Source organism: Asterias rubens, chromosome 15, assembly GCF_902459465.1.
Source record: "Asterias rubens chromosome 15, eAstRub1.3, whole genome shotgun sequence".
NCBI classification, from domain to species: domain Eukaryota; kingdom Metazoa; phylum Echinodermata; class Asteroidea; order Forcipulatida; family Asteriidae; genus Asterias; species Asterias rubens.
This window is the reverse complement of record NC_047076.1, coordinates 2,025,450-2,046,640: the sequence shown is the minus strand read 5'-3', so window position 1 is coordinate 2,046,640 and position 21,191 is coordinate 2,025,450. Positions and strand designations below refer to the sequence as shown.

Sequence of the window (21,191 nt, the reverse complement as noted above, 5' to 3'; positions counted from 1 at the left end):
ATCTCATAAACCCTGTAAGCATCAAAACTTGCTTAGCATAGACAATCTTGCTAAGCATATAAAATCTTGGTAAGCATAAAAATTTTTTGCTGAACAAAAAGTGGTGACCAGCCAAAATTCCATACAGTAGAACACAGAATGCACCTGGAGCCCCACTCATTTTTTGCTTAGCTAAGAAAATTGCTAAGCATTATTTTCTGCTTAACAGCTTTATGATTTTGCCCGGTTGGCAACAAAAGCATCCATTGATTTGATCAACAGTAAGATATTTAGACCAAACAGTTTGTGCTAATATTAAGTAGCAATTATGATTTGTTTTTAACAACTGAGACTTTTTGTATTGCCATTTGCTATATGCCATACAAAGTAAATTGCTTACTGACACAGTAATAAATACATTGATCTAATGTTCAAAATAAGTACAATTATTTTAAGCCTCACAAGTGGAGGTCCAAGGGGTCCAAGAAGAAACGATCAACATAAACCGATGTGAGTCATGATTTTGCAATAAAATTCCTCAAAACGTCAAAAATGAAATATGCCTAATCATACAATTTACTTGGATATATATATGAAATGTTGCAATTTTCATGATCCAGATAATTATTGTGTCTACCACATTTCAAAAGGTTGTTTTGGTCCTCCTTTTTATTTTATTTTTGATCATATAGGACACATCCTAATGCTTTGCAACCTCTGGAAAAGCACTCTATAAATGCCCGCTTATTGTTATTAACATTTAATTTCCATCAAGTTCGATTTATAATATATAAAAAACAATATACAAGTAATATAAAGTAATATTTTTATATTTTGTATCATAATATTGCAAGTGTGTTATCACTTCATGATTATTATTGTATAACAACAGCGAATAAAAAAAAAATGAATTAAGATAAGAACTCGTCCATTACAATGCGTAACGAATAATAATTGACCTTTCATACTCTGTGACCACCATGGTCTGATACCCACAGTGCATGCATGATAACTGTGATGATACATCAAGAGACCAGACTAACTGCATAGCAGCCTCAATTTGAGTTGTGTGTATTGGAATGAGAACAGACATCACACCTTAGACAGCCTACAACAAGTTTATCACTAGTTATTATAAACGGATAACTGATTACAACTGATTACTGGATTAAATATATACATACCCTTTTTTACAAAATGGTACAGTCCTCGCTGACATCATCAACATATCTCTAATGAAAGTAGATTTCTTACCTCCCTGTTGACCGTAGGATGTAGCGTTTCCCGTTGATATTCCTTCGACAACTCTCTGCGTAACTCGTTTAGACCCCTTGCAATGACATCATCTCAAATAGCGCCCTCAACAGGTCAAATGAGGCAACAGCTGCTCTTGGTGCGTAAAAAAACACATGCATGACCTCACTATCCCAGCAGCTTTGCGCGTTATGCACAGGGTCTAACAGTCCAATCAGCAGGCGAGGGCAGTCTTCAGGGTGACCTTAAGATGACACTTCACCTTCCACGAGTGCGCTCCAATTCTTCAACGATGCCCGTCAGTCGCTGCCGGGCTTTCTTGGAGCTTATGGCGCAGTTGACGAGACTCAATAACTGCTTGGCTGAATACTCCTACAAGAAGAGAAACAAATCAAGAAATCAATAATTTTGTGACTGATGGTTTATCTTTTTGTCTGTTTCCCCTTCCCATAACTCCCTCAGTGAAGGGTCAAAGCTATCATAATTTTAAGATTGGTATGCTGGCTTCTAGCTACTAGAGAAAAAGCATCCTGTATGTACTAGGGTAACCACCAACACTAGTATACAAATATTGACTGCTTTGAGTGCTATGGTTAAAACTACGACTCCCTAGGTGATCCTCGAAGAGTTCTATTTTCCCGAGGTCGCAGTTGAGGGAAAATGGTACAGTCCAGGGATCACTGAGGGAGTCAGAGTTTCAACCATAGCACGAGTAAAATCAGTCAATATTTGTTTTATAACACCCCAACAGACTATTTATTTGGGTATTTATTAGAGTATAAACAAAAGAGGGACAATAAGAAGTCCACGGTTGAGGGCCTACACAAGCTTGTGTGGGGGGGGGGGGAATATCCAACGTACCCTATGATCTTTAATCCACTGCTCCATGTCTGACTCTGATAAGTAGTATGCCTTCACGTACGTCTCAACAAACTCCTTGTCTGGAATTGGTCTGTAAAACACAAAAATACAGTACAAAATCATTCATTGATTCTAAGGAATATAATTACATTCGTAGATCAGCTGAAGAAGGACGCAACACAACAGGAAACAACTGAGCTTAGGACGCTGATGCTGGACCGGGATGCGTGGAAGACGACCATCAGAGTTTCCCGAGAAGGCGTCGGCTAAAGACATCCTCTCGCCCAACTGACTGACTGACTGACTGAATATAATCAAGTATTTTGCGATGGTTCACAACCTTGCCCAAACAGGAACAAAGTGTCGCGCCCGACTGGTCATCAATTAAAGGTTATTAAATCCAATGACAGGGCTCGAAATTAAAGGGTATGTACTTTTTTCCTAACAAAAAACAAAATGTCCACAGATTTACATTAAACTTACACAGTTTGAAGATTATGATAGTAGAAAGCTTCCCTTGAAATTTTACTTACTGAGGTGCTGTAGTTTTTGAGAAATGAGTAAAAGTAATAATTTTCGTCTCATGTAAAAACGTATTAACCAGTTATGCTATGGTTTTGGTATAATATCATAACTGGTTAAGGGGATTTTACATGCTAAAATCATTTTGGTCTCATGAGTCCAAAATAATTTTGTGACTTGTTTTTCTCATTTCTCAAAAACTACACGTTAGTTAGTAATATTCAAAGGGAAGCTTTCCACTATCATTATCTTCAAACCCTGAAGTTTAATGTAAATCTGTGGACATTTTGAAAAAGTACCCGAATCCTTTAACACTGGATCGCAGGACCTAGACCAGTGATTTTGGCATCGAGCCAGAAAACTTACATCCAGACAAGTCTGGCGATCTTGAGTTTTTCTCAAATTCGAGCCTTGGTTGATTTGCTCATTTGACTGTCTACTCACCTGACATCAGTAAGCTTGTCCAGCTTGAGTAGAAACTGTTGGAAGTCCAGCTGCATCAACGCCCTTCCTTCATTGCTACACTTCTTAGCGCTGGCAAACCTGCAAGTAAAGAAAGACATTCTTTTCATAAATTGTTTTCTAACATATCATTCATTTTATTATTCAAAAGCATTTCTTATAACAGAAATTTATATTTCTTAGACGGCCTTTAGTGATGAACTTCTGTAAAAGCCAAAATGGAATTATTATAATTTTATTGCATAAAATTTCATCTTTGAGAGGGCAAGGCCATTTTCATTTTGCAAAGGTTTACTTCAAATGGAAAATCTTTTATAGGGGCACCAAGGCCAACACCAGGGCTACAGAGGTCATGGCCTCTCTAGCCGTCGCGTAAACCCAGTGCCAAAAATAAGTTTGTCCTCTTTGCTTACCCTTCAACGTATGTGCGGTTAGCTAGCCGTACAAGATGACCCCATAAGATGTTGTAGACTGGACTTGGAATGGATACTCGCCTTAATAAGAAAGAAGGAAAAATTAATTTGATTCTTTTTTCAAAATTTTGGTTCACAAAAAGATACAACAACATAAAATAGAAAGAGTGGATCACTGCAAGCAGCATCCAGCAACCGAGTCTAGTATGCTCCTGGAGATGATCAGAGCAATCTGAATTGAGACAGTGAGTTGTCAACCATCGGTTCTTTTTAGAACCAACATTACTAAAACCTCTTCTTATCAAGCTCCCACCATGCACAGTTTCAAAACCTACTTAATCACTACGCTATGTTGCCCTCAGGTAACTCTTTGGCCCATCCTATGCACCGCACTTCAGAGAGATGCATTTTCCATGGTTTCATCATATTTTTACCTCTAAGATGGCGGCTGGATGACATCGATGGACAAGGTCCATTTATTAAATAAACAACTTGCTTTGATCAACTTAATGAGTTATCCCTCAATTGAATTTGTGAGAAACTCACCTGCCGACTTCATCCAGTCTTGTATTGAATATCATAAAATCCTGCAGGGAAAAAGAAAGTGTGATTTGACCATAATTGCTTCCCCGTATCTTGGAGTATAATAATAGGTTAAATCTAATGATCAATCTGAAACCTCGCTATTGTAGAAAATGGGTTTGGGTTGAGCAAAGAACAATTTACTAGAGTTGGAGTTGAACCTTAGACCTCCGGATTAACGTGCCTGCTCTACCAACTGAGCTTTCTAGCCCTATTTTTTCAATATCTTTTTTCAGGGGTTAGAAAATAAGATGCAACACTGGTTTCCCAATGGAACTGTAAATAATTATCGGTGGCTTTTAATTGGACTTTGAAGGCAAGGTTTTTTTCTGAGGGGCTGGGGAGGGTAAGGGAGAAGGGAAGGTCAGAGTTCAAAGGTTACCTGAAGGAGGACGTCCACATATGTGCTGTGTTGTGACATGATGTCTTTAATATCCCACTTGACCGTGGCCATAAGTTGAAGCATCCGCTCGAACAAGATGCATCTTGATGCCACACCTCGGTAGACGGGTCGTCTCAGCTCACTGGCTACGCTCACAGTCTGTGGGTTTGAGAAATGAAATGTAAAAAGTCTTTAAAAAGTTGTATCCACATTAAGGGTGTTCGGCAATGGCTTTGGTGACAGCAGCAGCCAAAGCCATGTTCTGAAACAAGTAAGATAGTTTAAAAAGGGAAGTTATTTTGTTTGTTTGTTTGTTTGTTTAGATGATCTTCCCATCAAGGGAACTCGGAAAAAAATTATTTTTAGGGGTGAACTTTTTTTTCTTCACAAACAAAACCTGACAATTATGATATGATTTACCTGAGAGTAGAACTGTTGAAGGAATGGTTTCTTGGAGGCAGGAATCACCGACTCAAGATGAGGCTGAAGAAGCTGAAATTGCTCCGCTAGGAAAACTCTGTCACAAGAAGAAAGCAAAAAATTAAATAAATTTCTGTAATGTGTTAAAGTTGTTTTCAACATCATTTTTCTTAAAGTGGTGAGCCAGTGGAGTGGGGTACTACATGTAGGGAGCTGTAAGGGCTAGAGGGTGGGGGTAAGGGCCAGAGGGTGGGGGTAAGTGGCAGGAGGGTTGGGGGTAGGGAGGAGGTTAAAGGGAACTTTCTCAGATTGGTTCCTTACAATGATTCTGTGCCAACGATCCTCTCAGCTAGACCATGAAGCTGCTCGATCCCAGACAACTCAACGATCGATGAAACATGAGGAAAGCTTTAAGGTTGGGTGTGTGCAGGTATGTAAGGGCCAGAGGGTGTGGTTAGAGGCAGGAGGGGTGGGTTTAGGGAGGAGGTTGACGGTAAATTAATTAGATTGGTTCCTTACAATGATTCCGTGCCAACGATCCTCTCAGCTAGACCATGAAGCTGCTCGATCCCAGTCAACTCAACGATCGGTGAAACATGAGGGAAACCGATCCTCTCCTGCTACATTCACAAACAAAATCACAACATCGTCAGTTTGATCTGGAGACCCCAGAGGTTACCCTTCTTAAAGGCACTGGACACCATTGATAATTGTCAAAGACCGGTATTCTCACATGTATCCCAACATATGCATAAACTAAGAAATCTGTGAAAATTTTGACTCAATTGGTCATTGAAGTTGCAAGAGATTAATGAAAGAAAAAACACCCTTGTTGCATAAACTTGTGTGTTTTTCAGATGCATGAGAAAGGCTACAAGGCTAAATGTCTTAACTAAGATTAAAATATTTTAGTGAGAAATTACCTCTTTTCAAAAACATTTCGCTACAAGAGAGCCATTTAGAGAGCCATTTCTCACAATAATTTGTACTATAAACAGGTCTCTGCTTCACGTTACCAAGTAAGTTGTTGTGGGGGGGGGGGGGGGCAAACTCACCCTGTTTTCCATGGGGTTTGGTAGCATGCCTGGTGGTGGTTCCTGCTGGATCATATTATCACTGATTCTCTTCAGGGTGGTGCGGATCTTGTTACTTAAACTCAACCCAAACGAATCATTCTGCAATTTCAAAACAAGAGGCCAAAAGTAAATTGTAATAGATATTTGTATCGGGATAAAGAATAATATTTGGTCTTCACTGATGTGTGTTAAGCCCTGTAAGGCCTATACTCAGTGTTCCCCCCCCCACCCCCAAGTCCTGTGGAGAAAAAAATCCACAGGAGGGATTCGAACCCACGACCTTTGCCATTTCAGCACACATGTCTTAAGTACAAGCTAAATGTATATAGGATTTGAGGCATTGCATGGTGAGGTATCAATGTATATTTGGTTTGCGGTAACACCATGTGTGTATCTACTTGCCAGGTAGAGTTGTTCTTAGGGGAACTGTCTACTCCACGGCAGTAGAATAAAGCAAGACAGTTCCCCTAAGAACAACTCTACCTGGCAAGTAGATACACACATGGTGTTACCGCAAACCAAATATAGAAGCTAAATGAATAAGTCACCTCCTATTACAACTTTCATATAGGATACTGCTTAGAGACAATTGAAGAAGAATTACTTAACAAGCTATCTATGAAATGAAGCAATTATGCAAATATGAAGTGTCTTAATGCAGACAAAGACAAAAGTGAAGCTAATTGGAGAAACAGACAAAAGTGTAAAATTTTAGATATCAAAGTGAAGAGTAAGTTTTGAGTGAGCTCATCTTAGTCTTTAAACTTACCATGTCTGTAGCGAAGAAGGTGTAAACTGAGAATAGATAGTAGTCAAAGAGTTGAGACATGCACAAGACGACATCAAACGCAATGGGCTTCAATACAGCCATCATCTGCATGTACTTTCCTGTAATGCAAACCAAAAGTAAGAAATTAAAGCAAGATGGTACGATATTGGATTTGTTCATGACATAATAGGAATAAACAATCTGAGAGAGGTCGTAACGCTTCTCAGATTCAAATTTTGAGGCCTAAAAACTGGTATCTTTTTACATAACCGCGTTACTTCACAGTGAAATGTTTCTCAAAATACTTCATACTATCAAACACTGCTGTAGGGTTCTAACCAAAAGTTTTTACAGCCATTAATTTTAAGAGTGATTACAAGATATATAACCTTCCCTATAAGATGAATCGATTGTGAAATTGAGTCAAGGTATAGAAAGGTTTGCGGTGTAAGCGCTTTCTCCAGAAGACAATCAGAGCATACTGATCGAAACGTTGATTAAAACCAACGGTTCTTTTCAGAACCACCCCAACTCATTAAGAGATCGTCATTACATGGTGTTACCGCAAATCTTTCTGTATCGTATTTCCACCATGCAAAGTTTCAAATCCAACTGAGTCAAGGTAATTATCCATTGTGTCCACAGTTAAAAGTATAAGCACATTTCCAAAACAGTAATTTCAAACAGTAAGTCTGTCGTTGACAAGCATCCCGGAAAATCCTATCCACAATGTTAACGGAGATTGAACAGAAAATGTCCATACCAAAGAGACGTAGCACATTGAGGGTAGTATTGGCAAGAACCGGCACAGGACCCTTGGAGGATTGGGAACGTCGCTTCCTTGAACTGAAAAAGAAGAAGTAAACCAACATTTTTAAGTGAGCAGTATGAAAACCATTGGAGACAAAACCACAGCTTTCTTACAAATGGCCTCTGTGCTCAGGCTTGAGTGCCTTTTGTATGTAGCTTGGTCAATGAAAGTCGGTAAGGAAGAGGGTGATGAGTAAAAGTAAAGGGTTACCACATTTGAAATGGAATTCACGGTTTTAAATCTCAGAGTAGACCAAGTATTTTTTATAAGAAAGACCTAAAGTCTAACTGCCCTATATATACCTCGCTGTATATAAAACACATACCGTTGAGAGAAAGAGTATCACTGTTCTTAGTGTCCATAGAATGAGTGTGACGACTAGTTATATAAGATCTAGACATTGTACATACTCGGCACGAAGGGAAGAAAAATAATAAAAAATAGTAAGATCTTGATAGGAGAGGGTGGACGTTGATAGAAGAAGGTGGACGTGTAGAGAAAGGGGGGGGGGGGGGGGGGTTGAGGAAGGGGCAGTGTGATGGGTTTAAAAGGTTTTTTATGATTAAAATTAAAGGTTTTTTTATGATTAAAATTTACGAATATAATTAAACTATAAATGGGGGAGGGGGTGCTAAAGGGGAGAGGAAGAGTGGTAAGGGGGGTATATGAGAGGGTGTAACTGAGGGAGTGAAGGGGGTGTGGTTAGAGGAAGAGTGGTAAGGGGGTATATGAGAGGGTGTAACTGAGGGAGTGAAGGGGGTGTGGTTAGAGGAAGAGTGGTAAGGGGGTATATGAGAGGGTGTAACTGAGGGAGTGAAGGGGGTGTGGTTAGAGGAAGAGTGGTAAGGGGGTATATGAGAGGGTGTAACTGAGGGAGTGAAGGGGGTGTGGTAAGAGGAAGAGTGGTAAGGGGGTATATGAGAGGGTGTAACTGAGGGAGTGAAGGGGGTGTGGTTAGAGGAAGAGTGGTAAGGGTGTATATGAGAGGGTGTAACTGAGGGAGTGAAGGGGGTGTGGTAAGAGGGAAGGGGAAAGGGGGTAGATGAGAGGTTGTGGGGGGGTGTTGATGAGAGGGTGTTAAATCTCAGAGTAGACCAAGTACCTTTTTGTGAGTTTTCCTTGAGTGAGTTCATCAATGAAGTCTTGTTTGAGTTCATCAGGAACGTCACTGTCGTCTGATTCCTCATTGCCAAGGGAAGTATCGTCAACATCGTCAACCTACAGGAACGAAGTAAATTATTGTAGATCTGTCTCAAACTCTATTCAATTCATTTCATTTCATTTGTGTCATTTATTAATTCTAGTTGTGAAGCCAGGAACTGTACAAGCCAAGGACCCAATGGAGAAAAGACAAGGAAGGAGGTTTCAGTTTAAGATGTGGAAGGAAAACCCCTACAAAATATTCCAGGAAAACCCATGCAATCAGGTAGGGACCAAAACAAAAAAATCCAATCTACGTAGTGCCCCCGGCATGATTTTAACAGGAATTAAGGCAAGGCAAGGCAAGTTACAACTACATCAACTGACTGCAATGCGAGACTTTCCAACGCAAGGTGGCAGCAGTCAACCGGGTCAATTTCCATTGTTTACATAGTTCTGAATGTGCGCATAATTATGAGAACAATGGCTTTACTTGGTAAGTCTGCTGCCACCTATCGTCCCAGAAAGTCTCCTATTGATTTACAGCTTTAAGGGAGGGTATACCTTTGGTATTTACTCAAAAAATTAAAGAACATCAAAAATTACTTTGTAAGAATCACTGCAGCTATTGATAACAAATAACATTTTGAAAAAAACAATTCCTTTCAAATAAATGTGGTTTTAGAGAGAGGGATTCAAAAACATTTCTATCCAAGAAACGTTTCAGCATGAAACATTTCTCAGATTTTGTTTCTCATATTGTTGCTTTGGAACAAATACTTTAAAGCCATTATACACTTTCGGTACAGAAAAGAAAAAAAGTTCACAGATTTACAAATAACTTACAGGGTTTACAGAAGGTAATGGTGAAAGACTTCTCTTGAAATATTATTCCATGAAATGCTTTACTTTTTGAGAAAACATTAAAACAATATCAATTCTCGATCTCGTTACGGATTTATTTTAAACACATGTCATGACACGGCAAAACGTGCGGAAACAAGAGTGGGTTTTCCCGTTACTTTCTCCCGACTCCGATGACCGATTGAGCCTAAATTTTCACAGGTTTGTTATTTTATATATAAGTTGTGATACACAAAGTGTGGGACTTGGACAATACTGTTTAACGAAAGTGTCTAATGGCTTTAAGCATGTGCCGTGCCGACTTACTACAACAGGATAGTCAGATTAATCAACTTACTCCATTGGTTCCAATAACGTCTTCATTCTCATCTTCGTCCATCCTCCGATCAAACGGACTTCCCTCATCCCAGAACCGACTGAAGTAGCCACCCTTCCCTCCAATACTGATGGAGGGACTGGACTGGTTGGCTGAATCCCCGCTCTGGGTCAGACCGGTCAGACGGATGAACCGGAACTCATGGAGGTTGGTGATGGTGAAGTTGGCTTTGACCGGACAGAGCTCCCATCCTTCGTTCTCTAGGAACATCTGAAGCTCATCCAGACGAGATCTGAGATGATTAAAAAAGAAGCAGTTCTCATCACTTTCTTTGTTAATCATCTTGGCCCAATTTCATAGAGCCTGTAAAAGCATAAAACTTGCTAATCACAGAAAAAACTACAGAAACTAATTAGCAGCCAAAACTCTATAAACGTTACATTTTTGTAACCGATTCCCCCACTCATTTTTTGTTCAGCAAAGAAATTTGCTTAATAGAAAAAAAACAATCTCATGGTTCTGCTTATCAAAGGCAAATAACCTATGCTTATGAAAGCAGGGAATCCACACTTACATCAAGTGAATTTCACAGGTTAGAAGGGTATTTCTTGCTTGTGATCGCAAGTACAGAATTTGGCGATAAGCAGAGCCATGAAGTTGGGCCCTGAACGTACAAGGTTCAATACTCCCAAACTATTTTGTTCCATAAAGGTGGATCAGACTGGCTCAGTAGTTTCTTTCCAAGTCTTCCACCTCTGTGGACCTCTGCTTGGGGTGGTTTAGTTGTAAATACAGGGCACGTGGTCTACGTTTTCAGCAGTATATTCAACTTCAAGAAGAATATCAGTCTTCAACTTCTGCGGTTATAAAACAAACATTCTAGAAAGATTTGCTTGTGTACCTGTGATAATTCTTGAAGTAGTTGAGACTCTGCTGCCGGAGTGAATCATGAAGACTCTCTGATTTACTTCCGCAAAACTCCTCACCGACACGAATCAATCTAAGACAGGAAAAGATCAATCATTTAAAGGGAAGTTACATCTTTGGCAATTACTCTAAAGACTAGTGGCCATAAAAACAGGTTTGTTATTTTATGCTTATGTTGGCTAACCAAGTGAGGGCAAGTAGGATTTGAAACTTTGTATGGTGGAAATACGATAGGGAAAGGTTTGCGGTAACACCACAAAATGAGTTGGGATTCTCTTAATGAGTTGGGGTGGTTCTGAAAAGAACCGTTGGTTTCAACTCGACGTTTTGATCAGTATGCTCTGATCGTCTTCTGGAGAAAGTGAGGGTACTGGTCTTTGACAATTGCCAAGAGTTTACCCTGCCTTTAAATCATTAAAAACACATCGATAACAAAAATGATGAAAATTTATAGTTAATTTTTTTTTCTTTAATCAAAGTAGTCAAATTGAAAATCACTCACCGGTTTACAAGGTCCAAGACGTGAATAAAATCATCATATTTGAAATTTGAAAGATCGGTCCCTAGGAGGAATGTCTTGACCTTCTGCTGCACATCCTGCAAGAAGTCAAATGTTAAACACTAAGGTCAAGGAAGATCATCTGATCACGGATGAGTAGGCAAGCTTCAACATATAATAATCATAACAATATCCAGTTCTTATAAAAACATTATTATTACACCTCGATCTGATCCTCCAAAAAGACATACCTGCCAGATCCTCGCCAGACCATGCTCCAATTTAGTCTTGATGTATCGACGATTAAACGAAGCGTCCATTTCAGTCGCTACTTCAACCCCGGATTCTGCACAAAATATCAAAAAGAAATTCCTTGAAAGAGTAGATACATTTAGGCGCACCATTTGCATACTTTAAAAACACTAACAGTCAAAGTCTGGTTAAAGTTTTTAACAAAATTATTGCAATTGTTTTTTATCAACTTATTTTTAGTTTGCGGTAACACCATGTGTGTATCTACTTCGCATGTAGAGTTTGTTCTTAGAGAACTGTCTTGTTACACATTATACTACCAAGGAGTAGATTATTTGGATTTTTCGGGAGACTTCTCAGTTCTGAAAAGAACTGAACTGCTATTTCACTACTACCCGGGCGGAAGGTAGAAAACTGGCTGGGACTACTACTTTAGCTTGAGGAATCGTTATCAACTGCAATACCGCAGAGTGAGTTCTTAATTGCTCTTAATGTTTCGACTACCTTGCTCTAGACCCACTTCTCTCATATCTATTCAGTCTTCTGACGATGATATATATTGATACCTCACCATGCAATGCCTAAAATCCAATATATTTTTATCAAGTAATAAACCACAAGAAAAACTGAATGGAAACTATAGACGTATTGCATTGGCCGCCATCTTTGATGAATCGTGCACGCGTGAAAGTCTATCATTGGCTGAGAGTTGTGCGCAGCATGTACACGTGTGCACTTTCCATTGTTTTACATCAAAGATGGTGGTCACTGACGTCATGTGTAATTCATCTATAAGAGCTAACCATTATGTTCCCTGGCTATGGGGCTGATAGGGTCTTCGTTCGTCTCGTGCCATTCTATCGTCTTGTAATAACTCTTCATGACTTCCCATAATGCCTTGCATAAATCCAACAGACACGGAATGTAGATATCTGTGGTGATGTGCTGAAAAAAAGAACCACAAAGTCAATTTGATAAAAGTTTTATTGTTTCAACATTTATTTTGAGTTTCTAATTCACATAAAAATGTTAAAAACATTTCTAGCTTGAAAAGTTCAGGGACTTCGGTATATGATGAGGACTACATAAATAATAACAATAATAACAGCTCCGTCCAAAAATGATCATTGCGCTTAACAAACAAACAAGAAGAACTCCAGCAATGTGAACTCACTAGAATAAATGGGTTTTGAGATTAAGGTAAACATTAGTTAATAGATTTGAAGACAGAAAAAAAAAAATAGATGGTAGAACTTGTGGAGTTACTGGTCAAGTGATACGCACCATAGTTTTTACCGCGTAAGGCACCCTCAATAGTATTTTTATCACTTCCAGGGGTATACTTGATTCGTTCTGCACAGTTTTAATTGGCGTTCTGTCACTTTTGTTGCGCCATAGTGTTAAGTTGCTTTAGAGATGGATTATAACGGCTCCTTAAAAGGTCTTATTGTCCGTGATGGATATGATGTCTACCGTCGTAATGTGTTCAAGTCTTTAATAACTGTTTTGGGTAGAATGAATGTACACCGGAAGTGATGCAAATTTGTTTGAGAGCGCCCTCACGTGTTCAAAAATACGTCGCAATGATTACTTGACTTGTGGTCAGTAGTCTAGACTCTTGCCAGTGGCCTAGTGGGTACTTCAAGCAACGTTAGGGGTAGTGTTCCCAACTCCTGAGTAGACTCACCCCACATAGATCCTTGTATGGCATCTTCTGGAAGTTGGTATTCTCCGATCCGCTCATGAGTTCCACATAACCCAAGACGATGGTGAATGCTGAGTTGTGTATTGCACTGGTGAAATGCATGTGAAGCTGATCCATTGCCGTCTGATTGAAAAACACAAACATTGATTTTTAGAAATGAATTTCTGCTTACTGATCTTGCTCACTGAAGAATAGAGTAAGCATGATTGGAATAATGTGTAAGCTGTTTGGACTTCCTCAGATTTTACACATGAAGTTGATCCATGGCTGTCTGATTAAAATACACAACAATCACAAGTTCATTTTAGTAAAATAGAAACTGCTTACAAATCTTTTTTTTCAAATATTTTTTAGGAGAGATCGCCAAACATCACAAAGCCACAGACAGCCACTTCAAGGTGAGGGTTACACTTCAAGGTGAGGGTGAACTGGAACCAGGGGCATGCTGCCACCTACTTATGAGAGTAGGGTTACCCCCTTCAAAGTCAGTAAGGATGTAGGCATGGGTGTCATCCACTAGGAGCCACCTACTCCTGGGGCTGAAACAGGGTTACCGGACCTTCACAGTCATTAAGGATGTAGGCATGGGGGTCATCCACTAGGAACCACCTACTCCTGGGGCTGAAACAGGGTTACCGGACCTTCACAGTCATTAAGGATGTAGGCATGGGGGTCATCCACTAGGAGCCACCTACTCCTGGGGCTGAAACAGGGTTACCGGACCTTCACAGTCATTAAGGATGTAGGCATGGGGGTCATCCACTAGGAACCACCTACTCCTGGGGCTGAAACAGGGTTACCCCCTTCACAGTCATTAAGGATGTAGGCATGGGTGTCATCCACTAGGAGCCTGCATGGTACAGCAAACTGCACTATACCTTCCCAATTACGATGCAATTCTGATTGAATTATGGCCAAGTTCCTTGAACCAACACTCTGTTGCTGACAATACCAGAGCTTGGGTCCGGTATAGACGATGTAACCTCTGACGTCACACGAAAACCATAACATGATTCGCGCGCATACCGCCGGGCAAAACCTTTGTGTTTTGGCAGCCAGCTAGAAAGTGTATGCAATCTTACCATGACTACGTGTATGCAATCTTACCATGACTACGTGGTTCGAATCCCACCTGAGTAACATGCCTGTGATATTTTTTCACAGGACTCGGGAAAGTACTGAGTATACAGTGCTAATACACATCGGTGTATGGGTAAAAACCAAAAATTAATATTCTTTATCCCCGATGCAAATTTAACATCTATTATATGACTACGTGTCTTTTTGCCCGGCGAAACATGACGTATACAGTGTTTTTTCAACAGAGGGCGGTTTGAATATAAACATGGGTCAAATCGTCTATAGAGTTAGCATAAATGGAATACTTACTTGTGTCTTGCCAAGTAATGTGTAAGCTGTTTGGACTTTCTCGTAGTGCTTGACATCAAAGTTACTGCACGTCTTAGAGAGGGCCTGGTCAAGTTGTTCCTGTTAGAATGAAGAAAGTGTAAATTAACTGTTACACCCCGGGCCCAATTTCACAAAGCCTGTAAGCACAAAAACTTGCAAAGCAAATAAAGCTTGTTGAGTTATAAGTGCAGAATTCAACAGTAAGCAGAGGGACTCGCTGGAACTGTTGCTTTTGATAACACTTTTTGGGAATATTATTTTTATTGAATAAGTATAACTTTACCTCAATCATCTCCAAGGTGTCCTGAAGTTTAGAACTCAACTCACTGCAAGAAGATGAAAGAATTGTTATTATGGATTTTTTAAAAACAAATCTCCATGTTTCATTCTTTCTTCTTCTATTTCGAGTGGTGTCCTCAGTCAATGATGTTACGACCAAGTTGTCCCCACATCTCCCTGTCCCTCATGCATATCTAGGTATTTTATCTGCTGGTACAATCCCAGTGTTCCTTTTAAGTATGTATATCAAAGTCAGGTGACCTCGACCTCTTTGGGCTGGACCTTGCTTGGGCTCCCAGGACAAGCTTACTGGCTGGAAGCTAATGGTGGCAAAAGCAGTGCCATGCAAACTTGACTATTCTTGCGCAGATTTTTGCACTAAGCTTGGGGAACCCGAGATAGAGATCTGAGTTGGATGGGTGTTCTTCCCTCCCGACACCAAGCACCTGGTGTAGCAACCATCAAGTTGTTTTTCTAGAACTGTTAATGTCCATGCTTCACACCCATAAAGTACAGTGGCCATAAAGCTTTCTGTAAATTCTAAAATTCTCTACTTTGTTTAAAGTCTAAATCATTTTACAAATCCGTAAACATTATTATCAATCTTAATATGGAAGTCAAGTTTCTTCAAATAATTTTTAGTAAATTTTCAGAAAAAAAAAAAGTATTTTTACCTGATGCATTTGTAGTGTCTGAAGGTGCTAGCTGCTTTCTGGCATTCCAAGCAAAGCTGTATAGCACCAGGGTAATCCTCCTCCTGTAGAAATAAATAAATGATGATAAATGGATTCGAACCACCCAACAGCTTGTTGCATCACCAACAGATTCAGGCATGCAACTGCCCGATGAAAAAAAAATAGGAAACTTTTCGAGACCCACAATGGTACCCTAAAAAGTGTTGAGGTTTTTTATGCTCGTAGGATCAATCTTAGCATGTATGACAAAGACAAAGTGAAGTGTTTTATACAACTAAAATAACATGGAAAAACACCTTGCCTATGTATGCACCGTAATTCTAAGGTGGCAAAGCATCGGGAGTTGATTAAGTTGAGGAAAACTAACTATTGTTTCCCAGGTAATTATGAAATTTGCAGAAAATTATTATTCCCCCCCCCCAAAAAAAAAAAAAAAAATCAGATTTTTTTTACCGTCTACGTCTTATTTTTCCAACCAGAACCACTTCCAGGTATTTTTTACTCCTTTATCTATGGCTTTAATTTGGCCAGGTACCACTCGGTCCCGCTCTAAAATATCTTTTCTTTTGGATGTCATTTTGACGGACGTTTGAAGATGCGACTGTTTCGTAGCGCAATGCAATGTGAGACTCGCACACAGCACAGCAGATACATGTACGTTTGGTAACTAACTCACACACACATACATACATGTACAATACGTGTATACTATTGCAAAATAGCGGGACCAGACGAAGACATGACCTTAGACTCATTTCAAGGCTGTGGTTTATCACACAACTCGCCTGCGCCACGGGGTGCGTTCCACTGTTCCAGATTTTTCGACCGTACACACGGCTATTAATGACCGCACGCAGTGTGTAAACGTATGCATTGCTTGCTGTGGGCTTTAGATTGACCATGCAGTAGAATGGATTGCGTGCCGCGGCAGAGGCCAGACCATGCGTTACGATGCATTGTTGTAAATTGTCTTAAGATCGCGCTAACCGCGGAATGTTTTTCTTAGCGCTAATCAGTTTTTTAAAAACGCGGAATTCCGCGGAAACGCGGAAGAGTTGCATGCCTGCAGATTACAGAGCCTCGGAAAATATACAGTGCTTAAAGCCAGTGGACACTGTTGGTAAATGTCAAAGACCAGTCTTCTCACTTGCTGTATCTCAACATAACAAACCTGTGAAAAATTTAGCTTGATTGGTCGTCGGAGTTATGAGATAACTATGAAAGAAAAAAACACCCTTGTCACACGAAGTTGTGTGCTTTCAGATGCTTGATTTCGAGATATCAAATTCTAAATGTGAGGTCTCGAAATCAAATTCGTGGAAAATTACTTCTTTCTCGAAAAACCACTCCACTTCAGAGGGAGCCGTTTTTCACAATGTTTTATTCTACCAACCTCTCCCCATAACTCGTTACCAAGTAAGGTTTTATGCTAATAATTATTTTGAGTAATTACCAATAGTGTCCGCTGCCTTTAACACGCATCCCTGTGTATGGGTAAAACACAAATATTAATCTTTATCCCTAACATAAAAAATTACCTCTTTTTTGAAAAGTCAAACTTACCTCTAACATTTCTCTTAACCTGATGTCTGTTTGTTGCTGTTTGGAGAGAAAAACAAATAAATATTGATGAAGGTTAAACATGTCAACTACAGCGATTGGACTTTTGAGGATATATTTCCAAAATATTTTGTACAAATACTCAGAATTCCCTGTCTGTTTGTTGGTGTTTGGAGAAAAAAAAATCAAATATTGATGAAGGTTAAATATGTCAAATACAGCGATTGGACTTTTGAGGATATTTTCAAAATATTTTGTACAAATCCTCAGAGTTCAAAAATTTTGAGAAATCAACTATGGACCTTAATAAATTAAAGAACACAAATGAAATTGTCACAGTAAAAATACATATTGTGCAAAGAGATCTCCGACACAATGTATTACCATCTTTTAATTCAACATTGTTTTTAATTCTCACCAATGTTTTGATCGTGTGTAAACTCTTCATCAAGCTCAGTAGTTGTTGTCTCTTTCTGAAGTTGGCAAGAATACTCAGGCTTGCCACTGTGAAACCCTGTTTGGCCATCGCAAGTTGTCTGCAAAAACAAAAAACCCACTGCAGCTTTAAAATTGTTTCAAATATTGACATGATACTAAAACAACGTCTGAAGTTAATGTATTTACAAATGTCTGAAGTAAGCTTTTACAAGGAATAGGTGGCAACGTGCCCCTAATAACAGTTGATTTGGGTCGATAGCCCAATTCGGTTAAGCATAGCCTTCACCTTCAAGTGGCCATCCGGCCTTGTGATGTTAGGCGATATCTTATAAAAAATATATTAAATTAAATTAAAATAAAATAAAACAAATTTTTATTTTAATTTGAAACTCATTATTGGTTTTTGCTGAAAATATTCAAACATCGCAGTCGAAGGCGGAATTGTGTTTAAAATAAGACTTTTATAAAAAAAAAATATACAAATTTTAGATAGAGAGTAGCATCAGGAGGTAAGACCTTGTGAGCCCTCACTCACCTTGAAGTGGCCATCCGGCCTTTTGATGTACGGCGATATCTCATTAAAAAAAATCAAATAAAAAAATGTCAACTATTTCCTTACCTTCTTCCATTTGTACAGATGATGGTAGCCGTCTGTAGACTAGCCTGCAAGTCTGTCACACGTTGTAACTCCTGACACAACACAAGAAACACTTTATTACTTGATAAAAATAACAGAGAGACTAACAGGTCAGTTGACACTTTTTCTCATTAAATAACTTGGTGGAATTTACAAATAATATATTCTTACCTTTGTGTATGATGATTGGTTTTCCAGTACTACATCTGAAAATTTCTTGGAAACCTGAAAAATACAAAAATGATTTGCTATCAATAGATTTTGTTATTTTCTCCAAACAATAATTTTCTAGATTTAAGCTTGCAACGGCATAAACTTCTGCAACAACTCCATCTGGATGTGAACATACTCCATTCTCTATTTTTCATGTTATTTTTTCACATGTTTTTCATGTCTCTGTTGACACATTTTGTTTCTATCTTTTTTATTACATAACATTTTCGCTGTATTATTACTATTTTGTGAGAACTCTTGATATTTGACACGTATCAAAATAAATGCAATTAAGAAACTGCAACCTTCGACCCTTACCGACTGCCGCTGTCTCCTCAGTCTGTCTCTATCCCCAGCTAGCTTCGGCGGCTCGATCTGATCTAACTCTGGCAGCTTCAGAAGCTCAAACTCACTCCCGTCAAAATCTTCATCCTTGAAATATTCCTTCTCTATGCTCTCAATGATCTAGGTCAAAAGTCATGAGAGGTCAAAGGTCATAAGGCATCAAATGAAAAGATCAGATTCAAAGTGTCAACTTCAAAGTCTCTCCATTATGGGTCAGAATATTTCAAAGGGAAATATCAGGTTTTTTCTTTGGATGATGATATATTTTTGGTCAACTCTCTTTGAAGTTCTTAATTTTCTTACCTCTGCTTCAGCAGCAGGGTCATTGGAGAACTCCCTTTGTTCATTCTGTAAGAAAAGAAAAAGCCACAAATCATTCAATGAGTTAGTTTGATGAATTGATCAAATTATCTACTGCCAATTAACACTGCCAAATTGTCCCCCTTACTGAGTGATTCACTAATATCTGATGTTGAAACTAGACTTGCTCAAGTTTTCTTTCAGGTAAAAAAAAAAGATGCTGAATCGGATCTCTACTTTTTCTCTCATGTTGTCAGCAAGTCTTAACAGCATTCAATATTTTACCTAAAGGGGGAGGGGGGTGTTTGAATTGAAAAATCTCCCGCATAGCTGGCCTCTGGACTTGGCATCTCCGTTTATGTTATCTTACCTTGTATCGAATTGGTTCAATTGGACTTGGTGTTCTTGCTACTTCATCTGTTGGACTCTTGTCGTCTCTTGAACCACTTCCCTGTGTAGAAAAGACAACAATAAATATTCTATAATCCGTCGATAAAGCTAGCTCCATGTTGGATTAAATCCACATAACTCGAGTTATCCAACAACACCCGGGCCCAATTTCATGGCTCTGCTTACCGTAAGCACAGAATCGGCGCTTACGGAAGCAGGGAATTCTGTGCTTACGGCAAGCGTATTTCACGGGTTAGCGGCGAATTTGGGCTTCTGCGCGTGCGTACTTCACATTACGAGGCATTCTACGCTTACAAGGCTAGCGCAGAAATGCGGCGCTTGCACGTAAGCGGGGAATCGCGATCGTAAGCGCAGATTTCGGCGGTAAGCAGAGCCATGAAATTGGGCCCAGAACAATGTTGTCTAATGTTGTCTCCACAAACCTCCTGGAGCAATTATAGAATACAGGGCCACTCCAGGGTTAGGGTTAGGCCATTAGGGTAATAGGGTTAGGGCTGTCGCCGAGTGTGACCCTGTATTCTATAGTTACTCCAACCTCCTACTACTAGTACTAGAACTTCTTGCCCTTCACATTTGCATGCCTATAGTTTTTCCTTCAGTTTCACATGTGTCATCTTTTTATAAAGCCTAAAGGGGAAGATTTGTTTATTTCAAACGTAAACAATTCTGAATCCTGATTACTGCGGTGCCACAACTTTTTCATTCATTATGGAATAAATTAGTATCTAATTTATTCAAATGAGATGTTCCTGTCGGTAAAAATGAGTGAAAAAGTGGAGGGAGAATACGGAAACCCCTTTTCAAAACTGAAAATATTTTTACAATATTCAATTCATCAATCAAGCAATAATGCTGCGGTGGTGCAACGCTCTGCTTTTTGCTGTGGTGCCATTTATTTGCAAAGTTCCAATTTATGAGTTTAATTTTTCCTCACAGAGGACCTTGCCCCTTAACAGGGGGAAACTGTCATGTCCCTTCAACTTGAAGATCAAGACCAGAGTACAAAAACTGCAAGGCCCTGTTTAAGCTTGACTTTTTTTCTACAATCCACCCACTGCTGATGTATCTGGACAGAACAATTTTTTTTTTATAAGACATGACATGACAGGGAAGATTAAGTCACCTATTTCTTCCATATATGGTCCTATGTTTCAACCAAAAATATATCTAAAGATTCAGTTACAATCTATACATACCTGGCGAGTGATGAGAGTTTTAAATTTCCTCATGTTGATCATTTCCCCTCCTAAATTGCCAATAAAATAAATGGAAAATGTCACTAACTTGACCGCCCCATTTCTAATTCTCCTCAAGAACACTGTCTTATTACCACCTGCAGAGGGCGGTATACAAAACACTTTCTGCCTTAGCCGTCATACCAAAAAACAAATCAATTTTCAGTTTCTAACGCTTATAGCAAACAGTCTTGAGAATGTTAACAAGTATTTATGCATAAAAAGTGATGATATGGTGGCTGAAAACACAATAAAACAGTAGCTGTTTGTGTGTCTCGTTTCTATTTGTGTATGTGATTGTCCACCTTTTATTCCGGCAGGCTTTTAAACCCAACCTTTGATGTCCTACTACTATACAATTTGTAGTACAAAACGAAACAAATGTCACATATAGCGCCACCAACGTCAACATAAAATAAACATCCCCCAAAATG

General features: G+C 39.2%; 1 protein-coding gene across 2 annotated transcripts; it reads right to left on the bottom strand.

The window, feature by feature from the left end:
• Positions 1-866: 866 nt before the first annotated feature.
• LOC117299902 (syndetin-like) lies at positions 867-20,825 on the bottom strand. 2 transcript variants are annotated; one of them, XM_033783492.1, is made up of 29 exons: positions 20,719-20,825; positions 19,482-19,562; positions 19,115-19,159; positions 18,785-18,931; positions 18,425-18,478; positions 18,236-18,306; positions 17,597-17,714; positions 17,182-17,217; positions 15,598-15,680; positions 14,928-14,970; positions 14,624-14,722; positions 13,217-13,357; positions 12,333-12,474; positions 11,529-11,623; positions 11,281-11,375; positions 10,753-10,851; positions 9,873-10,143; positions 8,634-8,749; positions 7,484-7,566; positions 6,721-6,839; positions 5,931-6,050; positions 5,395-5,495; positions 4,876-4,972; positions 4,456-4,614; positions 4,038-4,078; positions 3,492-3,572; positions 3,061-3,159; positions 2,095-2,185; positions 867-1,605 (listed from the first exon to the last, which is right to left on the bottom strand). In XM_033783492.1, exons 1-29 carry the CDS (start codon positions 20,758-20,760, stop codon positions 1,492-1,494), a joined length of 2,883 nt encoding a protein of 960 aa, XP_033639383.1. In that variant the 5' UTR covers positions 20,761-20,825; the 3' UTR covers positions 867-1,491. The 2 variants fall into 2 exon arrangements, with proteins under 2 accessions (XP_033639383.1, XP_033639384.1); XM_033783493.1 differs by having other exon boundaries at positions 5,395-5,492.
• Positions 20,826-21,191: the final 366 nt, after the last annotated feature.